The 13,199-nt window shown below is 40.3% G+C and overlaps 1 protein-coding gene across 1 annotated transcript in view; it reads right to left on the reverse strand.

Moving 5' to 3' along the window:
* The window catches only part of LOC147668727 (MFS-type transporter SLC18B1-like), a 1,155,733-nt gene that overhangs the window by 101,942 nt on the left and 1,040,592 nt on the right, over positions 1–13,199 (reverse strand). The window contains exon 13 of the mRNA XM_086948472.1: positions 6,933–6,982. Within this exon, the coding sequence (XP_086804598.1) occupies positions 6,933–6,982 (50 nt within the window). The remainder of the gene's footprint in view (positions 1–6,932; positions 6,983–13,199) is intronic.

Below are 13,199 nucleotides of genomic sequence, written 5' to 3' on the forward strand. Positions count from 1 at the left end.
TCTCAGCCCGGGCTGTTGCAGTGAAACTAGAGTTGCTGGGGGCTCGGCTGGGCAGTGTCTGGAGTCTTATCTCCGGCAAGTTTTTCACACGTCTTTAAAGACCATTAGCATCTTTACATGTCTTTGTAAACTGGTTACAGAGGCTTAATGTTTTTTTATGGTTCCAGTACCCCCTGGGCCCCCTACATTTGTATTTTTATACTTCTTGCTGTAGTGTGAGAATGCATTTAATGACAAGGAATATAAAGTTGGGTTGCCAAAAGAAAAATGCCTGCTCTTGACACTAAATAGAGTTATAAATAAAAAAGTATGTATTAATTAGTTATGTGACTTTTCTGTCTTTGTTCTCTTCTTAATTTTCAGTCATGGATCATTGAGGCAGCCCCAGAACACAATTAAAAGTGACACAATTAAAAGTGCTTCTATTTATATTTGCTGTTCTAAGTATTCACAGATAAGTGCTAAAAATACAGCTTTAGGTGACTGCTTATTTCTGGGCCATCAAAATAATGAGCTGGTAACCCTAATCATTGGACTGGAAGTTTGTTGCAGGATCAGCACATTATTTATTTCCTCCATCCTAAATCCTTGATTAATGCCATTATAGCAATAGTTTAACTTATATCTGAAATCCTACACTTCAAGTTTCTGGGAATGCACCCTGCTTTCAGACAACTCACTTCTCATTCTCGCCTTCACTTTCATGTTCACCCTGCACTCGCAGCGATCACAATGCACTCGCACTGATCACCATGCACTCATAGCGGGCACAATGCACTCACACTGATTGCCATGCACTCACACTGATCGCCATGCACTCACACTGATCGCCATGCACTCACACTGATCGCCATGGAGTCACACTGATCGCCATGCAATCACAACGATCGCCATGCACTCACAGCAATCGCCATGCACTCACAGCGATCAGAATGCACTCACACTGATCACAATGCACTCACACTGATAACAATGCACTCACACTGATCACAATGCACTCACACTGATCACCATGCACTTACACTATTCACCCACTCACCCTGCACTCACACTGATCACTGTGCACTCACACTGATCACCGTGCACTCACACTGATCACCATGCACTCACACTGATCACCATGCACTCACACCATTCACCCGCTCACCCTGCACTGACAGTGATCACAATGCACTCACACTGATCACAATGCACTCACACTGATCACCATGCACTCACAACATTCACTCACTCACCCTGCACTCACAGTGATCACAATGCACTCACACTGATCACAATGCACTCACAACATTTACCCACTCACCCTGCACTCACAGCGATCACAATGCACTCACACTTATCACAATTGACTCATACCATTCACCCGCTCACCCTGCATTCACAGTGATCACAATGCACTCACACTTATCACAATGCACTCACACTGATCACCATGCACTCACAACATTCACCCGCTCACCCTGCTCTCACAGTGATCACTCTGCACTAAAAATGTACTTGCATTGTTCACTCTGTACCTCACCCTGCAGTCACACGAGCACCCTTCTCATCCTGCACTCATGTGACACTTCACTCACCTGTCCCCCTCACTGCTCAATCTGTAGCTCACTCAAACAAGGCCATCACTAACCATGCATTAATTTGTCCCACTCTGTACTTACAGCCGAACCCAAATTCATATGGTCACCTCACTCAAGCTGTAGTCACTCCTTTCACCCTGCTCTCACACTGTTGCATTGCTCTCTGTGCAGTCACATGGGCACTCCTGTCACCCACACAGTGCAGAAGGTTAAAGTACCTCGTACACAGAAGATGTACCATTCACATCACAGATGTGAGTGTGAGTAAACTATTAGTATTTTGCCAGACAGGTGCAATAGAGAGATGAGGTGTATTGTTGGTGAGTGGTAGTGAGGGAATTCATGGAGAAGGTGGAAAGACTGTTGCACCGTGTGCGACCAGTGCTAGGGCCAGCCCTGTCTGGGAGTGTTAAACCCCCCAAAGTTTGGGTCTAGGGGATACCCTGCTTCTGCCTATTATTATTTACATTTGTAGTGCGCTACTGTCATCAAAAGGTGTCCTGGGGCTAATAACCATCTGCCTACAATGTGAGAGAGGGATCCGGGGTTGGGAGAGGAGAGAAGAGAGGGATGGAAGGAAGGGGTGAGAGGAAAGGGGCATGGGTAAACTGCTTAACTCTGCACAAGACTGCCAGGGTTTGACGGGACCATTGCTGCTCCCGGCCCTGGCCAGGTGAGCTTCCAATGTGGCAGCGCGTATTCCTGCGGAGTGGGAGGCCCTTCACAAAGGTTCGCTAGACATCTTTCTGATGTTAATTGCTGTATTTTGGTTATAAACTGGTACTGATGGGGTGAAATCTTTCCTCAGTGTTACTGTGTTTAAAAAAATGTCAAAATAATAAAGCAATGCTATCCCAAAATACGCAGCATCACAGAACATTATTTAAATTTTCTACTCACAATTTAGTCAAGCCTGTCGCATAATTTGGTACTCACCTGCCTCATAATTCCAGTAGCCCTGCCTAAAGGTTTAGAAATTTTTGACAGGAGGGGGTCCTTACGCCTGTAAATGTTGACAGGGGGGTCTCGGCTTCCAAAAGTTTGAAGACCTCTGGTGTAAGGGCTGCAGGTGGCAATAAATGGTTGGGCGTATCCTGCTGAACAATTATACGACCCACTTGTCCAAAGTTACTACCTGGCACTCAGGCAGAAAATGCTGGCTCCTACATTCGGGAAGTGGCTGTGTGCCTCGAAGGACTTACAAAAGAGGTTTTGGAGCTGCAGCAGCTGGGTGGGGGGTAGAAGTAACAGCTGTATGCTACTCTTGTAGTCCATGTGATCAGAGGGCATTGTGGCCTCGGCCATAAAAGGGCTGGAAAGTGTCCTAAGCAGGATGCAGTTCGCGATATTGGAAGCCTCTGATACAGAGGAAGTGAAACTGTTGTAGCTGACGTGGCTGCATCAGACAGGCTCAAGAAGCGTGCTGAGCCTTATGTCTTTAAAGCACTCAAGGGCCGAGTCTGCCTTATCACTGAAAAAGCACAAGGTATCGAACTGTATATCCATGTACGTGGACTAAAGAAGATCATGAACGTCATCCAGGTGTGCACACTGCTGCGAGCTGTCCTGCCAAGGAAATCGGTGGTCTCCATGCCACAGCGGGCAGTAAACTTTGCCACATCGTGCCCATCGTGAATGGCTTGGGTTAGTGGGGTATGCAAGTGGTCAGGAACACCAGGCAAGACCTGCGCAATAGGGTCCCAAAGGGCGTGGGTACAATGTCCTGAGAGACAGCTGGCATAGACGGAACGTAATGACAAACTGGTCACCGAAAGTGTGCGCATCCCCAAGGTTTCGATATGCTTTGATTCCCTGTCTGGTGGTGTGGTAGTAAATCTGGTAGGGTTGACCTAGCTCATTGAAGCCTGCACGACAAGGCTTTCAGGTGTGTGTTGCTGAGTCAAGAGATCTGGATCACTGGGGTTTGACTATGGTGCCATGCTATCTGCCTGTTCACTGGATGTCTGGAACAGAGTTTTGCCCAAGTTGCAAGAAGGATGTCTGTGAGGCCCTACTTGAATGGAGATAGGTGCTCAATATTTGTTTGCTAAGGATGAAGCACCACATTGAGTACATCAGTCTTCACTGCAATAGTGTGTAATATGAGATTAAGAATCTCGGTTGCGCTCTGAAAAACTATGGCGAAGGAGCCACCTTCTTCCATGGCAGGGCTAAGGAGCAAAACTAGCCTGGTGAGGTGTCCAGACAACTGGTATGCTGCAGGTCCTCATACCAACTGAGGCCAGTATACGGTTGGGCAAATTCATCCCACCATCATATGTGTCATTATCAGAGTCTATTCCAAAGAGATTGCGGAGGGTTTGAGCCATGCCTTGCACAAGGGCAAAGTAACAGGCTGCTACCTAGTGGATCATGGTGCCGCCTCGGTCTAAGCAACACGACTTGGAAACAGGAAACACAATAGATTGTACTTCAAAGTGCAGTGTCGATGTCATCAGCATTGATGCTTCAGGATGTGATGTGGGTTGTGTGCGCCAGCATAGGAGTCAAAATTGAAGTGCATAGCAGGTCCAAAGGGTATAGCTGGCGGCAAAGGCTTCACCCACTGGCGGGAACCTGGTGATGCCCCTTACAGTTCCTTCGGGCCCAAAGACACGCAATAAGGAGCCAGTAGTGTGTGAAAGAGAAGCAGCATGGTATCATGAAACTCTTCAATTTTCTGCAATGTCGTAGACAAACCCCGAAAATTTGGGTTGCCTCAAAAAGAGGGTTAAAATACGCTTAGAGGGGTATCGAGTTGAAAAGCGAGACTGGGTGCCACGTTGATGTCTTTGCACTTTCTCTGGAGTTGGAGAGTGGTGGGAAGGGGCAGAGTCTTGCTAGGCCTTATGTTTTTTTTTCGACTTACCAGAGGATTAAGACCATGACGATGATCAGCAACAGGAACGTATTTGGGAATGGGACCTTCCTTCTGAACAGTCAAAGCATTGAGTCTTTTGGTGCATGGTGACATAGAGTTTTGCCTCATGGTCCTGGAGGGCTTAGGGATTTATCAAGGCAAAGTCATGTCCGACTCAAGGCATCACAGGCAAACCTGATGGGAATCTGTCACAGACATTTGCCTGTGATAGTCCCTACAAGTTTTAAACCCTGTAGTCTTGGGAGGCGACATTTTAATTTGTATGCTGGGTATTTTATTTTTAAGGCAAATGGGCAGCTCCAAATCAGTGTTTAGTGAAAGAAAGGAATTGATGTCGGTGAGTGCAAGTGGGGCCCATATATTTGGCGCTTCATGTCACTTCCACAGTGGAGCGACATGGGAGCGGAGCTGCAAGACACCACCTACCGGTGCATGGGGGAGGAAGGAGTGACTGCGTGAAAATTTCCAGATCCAGTTGGACGCCTGGGGAATGTTCAAATGGTGAGTAATCTTCGGATAGAAGTATCTATCAGAAAGTATGCCTATATTGCTTCATCTGAAAACACTGTCAGCCATTGCCAACTCTTTAATGTTGTTCCCCAATAGCATGAAACTTCTGGTGGCTTACTTCACAGCATTTAATCATGTCAATATAGTCTAACGAAGGTGGGACTAACTAGACTAGTAACAGAACTCAGTTTTCCTGTTGGCAAACAAGTTGGCATTAAATGTTACAAAAACTAAAACAATGTTAGTAACCAACCGCCGTGTATCACAACACTATATTTGGCTAGAAGGAAAACCGTTGGAGAAAGTCTCAAATTATAAATATCTGGGCTTCTATATAGATGATAAGCTTGACTTAATAGACCCGAAGAAATATCTGACGCAAAGAGCAGGAGCCCTAATATTTGGGTTAATCACTCTGTCGAAGAAATTGGAAGGTCCATCATTAAAACCACTATTAATCGTGATGGCGAATAAGGTTCTTCCAACCCTGACATATGCAAGTGTGGCAATGCACGGAAAGAATGCGGACCTATTAAACAGCCTAATAACTGAAATTTATAAAAAAGGTACTTTGACTACCCATCATGTCCTCACCAGCACAAATGCACCTCGAATTTGGCTTAAAAAACGAAACACTGGGCAGACTATATTCATATATCAAGGTGCGGTACCAGATTAAGCAAAAAGCAATTGATAATAATCTTAATACCTTCTTATGGCAAGAGTTGAAAACACACAAAAAATCAAAAGCAAATCAATTCCTTATGCATGCGTTGGAGGTCACATGCTCGGCAAATCTTTGGGATAAAAATATGCCATTTGCCGCATTAAAACAGACACTAAACAAAGTGGCCAAACTTCATTCTTTGGTAACGGACAAAGACATTTTTTCCCATTGTTCCCACTCTTGGGCTGTGATCAACGGTTATAAGTCACTAACCCCAGCACCTTACTTGGAAACAACTTATTCTATCTTTATCAAGAAAAGGTTGATGGCACTGAGATTTGGCAAATTTCCGACCTTATCTGAGGAGCCAGCTTGGAAACAGCATGAAGCTGTCACATGTCGACTTTGTGGTAGTCCCAAAGAAGATCTAATTCACATAATTTGTCATTGCAAGATGTTGACCAAGGAACAGACATACTTTTTAAAGCATACTTTTCGGATTGAGAGACTACGGACATGTAGATCTGCCATTATTGGAGGCTTGGACTCAACTGCCCCTCGAATTCACTGCAAGTAGCCTTAAAACCACAGGAAGTCTATAATTGCTAATGGTTTATCTTCCTGCCTCATTTCCTTTTATCATGATTTGAAAAATATGAGGAAAATGATCCAGTTTTTATTCTTGTTCTTACTAAATTTTTTATGTGACTGTTCTCTTTTCTTTCTTCTTTTTAATGAGTATCTTAAAAGTTTTAATATTGGTTGTGCGATGTATATCAAATTGTTATGGTTTTAATTAACTAAACAATAAAGTTCAAACTTAAAATAAAATTTCACTGTCAGCCATTGCCAACTCTTTAATGTTGTTCCCCAATAGCATGAAACTTCTGGGGGCTTACTTCACAGCATTTAATCATGTCAATATATGTTTAACTGTGAAAGATAAAGTGGATCTAAAGGAGCAAACACACATGCCATAAAAGTGTTGTCATAAAAAACAATCGAATTGAGTTCATACCAAGTACAAACTGAGACAATAGGTAAAGTAGGAAAACAAGAACTACAAATCATCTATAAACTAACCAGAAAAAAGTTATAAAACGGAATATGAATGGTCGGCATAAAGTAAACAAAGACATTGCTTGGAAATGTATGATAATACACGTATCGTCCTCTAACCTGGAGTTACTAACAACATCTGTTAACCTGAAACTGGAGTATAGACTTGAACCACACCCCATTTCTCCTAAATTCAGCAACTTAAATACACAATCTTAAAAAAAGGGCGACTCACCTTTTTTTAACCAGGCTTTCTCTGAAGTAGAATATTCCTACTGACAGACCCTGAAAAAATCGTCACAAGTTAGTATGTCAAAACGCTAAGAATATAGTTCGTATACATTAACTGAACCACAATTAAGAACAAACATCTGCCAAGAAGTCTGCATTTGAGTGTGTGGGAAATATAGCCAAACATTAGAACTCAGATATTACCAACGTTTTGCATATACCACTTCGGACTTTTGAAGTAAATACCCGTGTAAAATGAAACGTGATTTTTTTGGTTTGGGCACTTAAAATAATTTAAAAACTTCTCTTCTGATCCTTCACATTTCCTTTTTAGTTTTTGCTACAAATCGCGAATTAAATATGGTTAGGCATCGGATTGCTTACAAACACATAATAAGTCACTCGTGCTATTCATGAGCTGATATGTCGGGTCACAATGTGCATTAAAGGACCTTGCGATGTGTTATTTAGTGGCATTTGTTTATTCCACATTCTGTCCCTTGTCTATCCGCATATCACTTTTAACAGTTCGGTACTTGCCACATAATTCTGAGGTTTCTATTGCTGAACTAAGTCTAATACAGCGTGATATTTTATTGTTGTTGTGATTTTGTTCTTGGTTGGTATATCCCTTACTGATAAGAGTTATGGGTCTGTGATTGTGGGGTGCATGTGCAAAAGCCTGTGGTCTTTAAAATTTGCAGCATGCAACTTTTAAGACAGTAGTTAGTCACACTATCTGCTGAAAGGAGATGTGGCAAGTGCTTTTGCTTACCATGATTAATTTTGTCAGGGCTGTGCTTGACGCATGTCAGTAAATCTGCATAATCTGTTCTGATCGATAGCTGTGCAAGTCATACCATGGAGTGAAGTACTGTTACAAGCATGGTAATAGCTACATGGCCTATCTGTACTTCGCTGTATGCATGAAAGGTTTCTTGTTTTATATTTTAGTCACAATACTGACTGCAATACCTGGGCTTTTTTGGATGTATGCAATATTTCGATCTTTTTTTTTGTTGAACGTTTGAGTATTCCGTGGGAAAAAGCAGGCGGTCCTATATAACATATTATCTAACAGGTATTAAAATTATTAAGTTACAATGAACAGTCACAAAAGACAGTTAAGGACCCTAGTGTCACTATCCCAAATGGGAAGAGTACTATACTGTGGTAGATAATACACCTGTTTTTCCTAGTAATTGTGACATATGAAGACTATAAGCATTGTTTTACAAAGTGATTCTTCATTTAACATGTTCTGTTGATCGCTTGTCTTCCAATAAATATATCACATATTTTCGCTTTGTGTCTCACTGAATAAAGTAGTGTTACTGTATCATTGTTTGTTCAGTCGTTATGCATACTTGAGCAGATTGTGTCTGATGCTTTGTTGGATCCTCAGAGTCTTGGGGTTTTATTACATCAGTTATGAAATATTCTATGACAACATTGATAGTATACCTACAACAGTTGCAGTGAAATCATTGATGACAAAACTGTGCATAGTGGTGGCACAAGTTCTAATTACCTTAGGGCACGAGTTCTAGTTACTGGAGGTAACTATAACTGGTGAATTTCAGTGGTTTTGTTATATATCATTTAACTGACATTTACAACTAACTATAGCATATATATATATATATATATATATATATATATATATATATATATATATATATATATATATATATATATATATATTACCTACTGGCGGTCGCCAGTAGGTAGTTATAGTTAGGATAATTTTCAATGTTAAATCTCAACATTCTATTTTGAATAACTTTGGCGCCGGTTGACGAATCTGCCTGAAATTTTCAGGAAAATGGTCTCATGGCGGTCCGGTCCTTCCCTGAAAGTTTGGGGGGGATTCGTCAAGCGGGGGCCGAGATAAAAGGGGGGTCCCAAAACGCGTTTTCCCCATGTTAATTTCCATAGGGCGGTCGATTTCACTTTTAGCCCGAACGGCTGAATGGATTTCCACCAAACTTGGCAAAATTGTAGGGACTGGTAGCCCGATGTGCCTTTGCTATGTCTCAAGATATGTGCTCCAGTGGATTTTGAGTAATTAAGGTTCAAAAAAATATATATATCTATAGCAGCGCACCGGTACGCGCACGGGTGCGCGTACCGTGCGCGCCACGCGACTTGCGCGAGGAAAGCTGATTGGCTCTCGGGTGTCTGTAAACATTCTAAACAGTCCGGAGCGGCCGCCATCTTGTGTCTCGGTAAAATCGAGACACAAGAGGTGGCCAAAACAAAGAGGGAAATGAACATAAGGGGGCAGAGTAGACCCCCCCTGACCCCCTAGGTTTGATGTGGGGGCCATAAAAGGGCCCCGCAAGGCAAAAAAAAAAATTTTTTTTTTTTTGATTTTCGCGGGGGGAGCGCCCGGTACGCGCACGGGTGCGCGTACCGGGGAGCGTACCATGGGAAAAAAGAATGACAGTTTTAAAAGTAGCTGTTTAGAAAAAAAAATGTTTAGTTGTTTTTTTTATACATACACATACATATATATAAATGCATATGCACATATATATATGCATATATGTCTATATGTGTGCGTGTAGAGAGAGGTAGAGAGGTAGAGGTGTAGAGGTAGAGAGGTAGAGAGGTAGCGGTAGAGAGGTAGAGATTAGTAGAGAGAGAAGAAGAGAGAGGTAGAGAGGTAGAGAGTAGAGAGTGAGTAATAGAGAGTAGAGAGTGAGTAGTAGAGAGTAGTAGAGAGCAGTAGAGAGAGTAGCAGAGTGAGTAGTAGAGAGTAGTAGAGTGAATAGTAGAGTGAGTAGTAGAGAGTAGTAGAGAGTGAGTAGTAGAGAGTAGTAGAGAGTAAGTAGTAGAGTGAGTAGTAGAGAGCAGTAGAGAGTGAGTAGTAGAGAGTAGGAGAGAGTAAGTAGTAGAGAGTAGTGGAGAATATTCCAAAGTTTGGCACAGCACCACTTTCACAATGAGTCCAATCAAATCATATCACTTAGAGTACTTATTGAAGCGCTGAATCTTGGTGTATATTCAAATGCTTTTATTTTCCTTAAGTTTATGTACCACAGCCAGCCGAAACGTTTCGTTCTGTACAACAGAACTTCTTCAGGGCGTTCTTATTTCCTTCAAGTTATGTCGGTATCCCGTTGTCATATAACTAGATATTTCTTCCAAATGTTAGACGAGACATAAGTATATTCTTATTAAAAGTGACTAGGTATCAATTTTACCCACACAATTCGGGCAGACTTGAGTAATTTATAGCATCCTCAAAGTCAGTCTTTCAAAAATTCCAAAGTATAGGACATGATAATCCAAATCCAAATGTTTCTCAAGAAAAGTCATTTACAATCGTTCGGAATATCGGTGTTTGGGCAGATATGATCCAGGGACCCCCAGTATGCAAGGGGAATTAGTCCCCCCTCTACAAACATGCACGGGGGCTGCGTTGCAGAGAGGTGTAAAAAGGGTTGTGGCTTCATTACACCTCTCTGCAATGCAGTCCCCTGGCGCATACTGGAGATTCCTGGTGGGCTTTCAGGTCTTATATAGTTAGGAATTAGCATTAAAAAAACCTTTGAAATTCACTGAAAAAACCAAAGGTTTCACACCAGTTATAGTTAGGAATTAGCATTTAAAAAACCTTTGAAATTCACTGAAAAAACCATAGGTTTCACACCAGTTATAGTTAGGAATTAGCATTTAAAAAACCTATTAAATTCACTGACAAAACCAGTTATAGTTAGCTGGAAATTTTACTGACATAAAACCATTGAAATTCCCACGTTATAGTTAGTTGGACTCACTATAACTTGCGCGCCTGCAATGCACTGCTGATGACGTCACATATTACATCACTCATGACATGGTCAGTGACATCACTCATGACATCACTGATGACACCATCCAGTGAATGTGTGTCTTTCTGAAAAATAAATTTGTTTTATATATGTATTTGTAAAGGTCGATGGAAGAATAAATTTTTAAATAAGTGTGTAAATGGATGTTTTTTAAAAAAAAAAATGGTTGGTTAACTGGCTTATTAAGTGTATCTTAGTGAATACATATATTAGCGAGTATTGTTTAAATATTTAAATGTTTGTATCAGTGTTTCTCTTTGTGTATAAGTGGCTGCAGGGGTTGGTGACTGACTCACTGTTTGTATGTGTTTTGAAGACAGAATATGTGCAGGACTGTATGGGTGGACGAGTGTGTATATGTGTGTGTTAGTGAGTGAATGACTGTCTCACTAGTGTCTTCATTACTAACGACATATGTTTTAATCTAGTATATGTGAGTATTGATGTATATAAGTGAGTATAGTATATATAGTGAGAGATTGTAGGAGTTCCTGTTTAAATAAGTATGTGTTTCTATAAGTGATTGTTTAAGAGAGTAAGTATGTGTAAGTTTCCTTAGAAGTAAGGTGGTAGTGTGTGTATAAATGTATATGCAAATAAATGGATGTTCAATAGTTTATGTGCATGTGTGAGTATGTGTGTGAGTAACTTTTGGATGACTGCTGATGTGTAACAGGATGTATAGGTGTATCACTACATATGATGAGTGAGTATATATATGAGTGACTATATAGAACTGTTGGTGAATGAGTGGATGAGTATATAGATGGTGGAATTACTGAATTGGTTGTTGTTACTGGTTTGGGTATCTCCATTTTTTTGAAAATGTTTGTTTCTATTTTTGAATATTTGTTTCAAGCGTTACATTACACTGAAATTAGGTCTGTCACTCTGTCACAAGGATGGTGTCATCAGTGATGTCATGAGTGATGTCACTGACCATGTCATGAGTGATGTAATATGTGACGTCATCAGCAGTGCATTGCAGGCGCGCAAGTTATAGTGAGTCCAACTAACTATAACGTGGGAATTTCAATGGTTTTATGTCAGTAAAATTTCCAGCTAACTATAACTGGTTTTGTCAGTGAATTTAATAGGTTTTTTAAATGCTAATTCCTAACTATAACTGGTGTGAAACCTATGGTTTTTTCAGTGAATTTCAAAGGTTTTTTAAATGCTAATTCCTAACTATAACTGGTGTGAAACCTTTGGTTTTTTCAGTGAATATATATATACATACATACATACATACATACATACATACATATATATATATATATATATATATATATATATATATATATATATATATATATATATATATATATATATATATATATATATATATATATATATATATATATATATTCACTGAAAAAAACATAGGTTATAGTCCATATATAGTTAGGAATTAGCATTTACAAAACCTTATTTTACTTACATAAAACCATTGAAATTCGCATATATAGTTAGTTGCACTAACTATATATCGCGCACCCGCAATCCACTGCTGATCATGTCACATATTACATCATTCATGACATGGTCAGTGACATCACTGATGACATCACTGATGACATCTCAAATGACTCAACTAACTATATATGCGAATTTCAATGGTTTTGTGTGAGTAAAATAAGGTTTTGTAAATGCTAATTCCTAACTATATATGGTCTATAACCTATGGTTTTTTCAGTGAATTTTCAAGGTTTTGTAAATGCTAATTCCTAACTATATATGGTCTATAACCTATGGTTTTTTCAGTGAATTTCAATGTTTTTTTATAGCAAATATCAAAAGCTGTAAAATGTATTCTTCTTTTAAAGGAAAAATATATTTTATATGTATTTAATATACTTTTTTTATGTATATACATTTTTTGAGGGAATGAATTTATCAACTATCATGCTGAAGAAGAGTGTGGGGGAAAAAAACCAAAGAGGAGGACTAAGAGGAAAGAACAATCAGTTCAAAAATACAATTGCTTTAAAGCATGAAGTGCTTTTCCACACATTTACATTTAAATAACCCATATTAGAACATACAAAATATCTACAGAGGAGACGGTGCACATTGAATTTTAGACTCTTCATTGGTACCTATATGTTGGTACTTACATCACCCACACAACACAACAGCTCTATTCAGAGCTACCCTACCTCAAAGCACTCTAAAATATTATTTTACTATTTCCATTGGTTTTCCCCTTGTTACGCTTTCCGGAACGCTACCCGGTGCGCGGACCGGGCGCTAACCGTGCGAAAATGTGAAAAAATGTGTTTTTTTTTACATATATGGGCCTCCTCAGCCACCCTCAGAAAACCTAGGGGGTCAGGATATGTCTCCCGTGCCCCCTTATACCCATTCCCAACATTGTTTATCCTCCATCTTTTGACTAAATTCGTCCGAAACACAAGACTCCCGTTACGCTA

This window comes from Lissotriton vulgaris, unplaced genomic scaffold (genome assembly GCF_964263255.1).
Source record: "Lissotriton vulgaris unplaced genomic scaffold, aLisVul1.2 SCAFFOLD_386, whole genome shotgun sequence".
In the NCBI taxonomy this organism is placed as follows: domain Eukaryota; kingdom Metazoa; phylum Chordata; class Amphibia; order Caudata; family Salamandridae; genus Lissotriton; species Lissotriton vulgaris.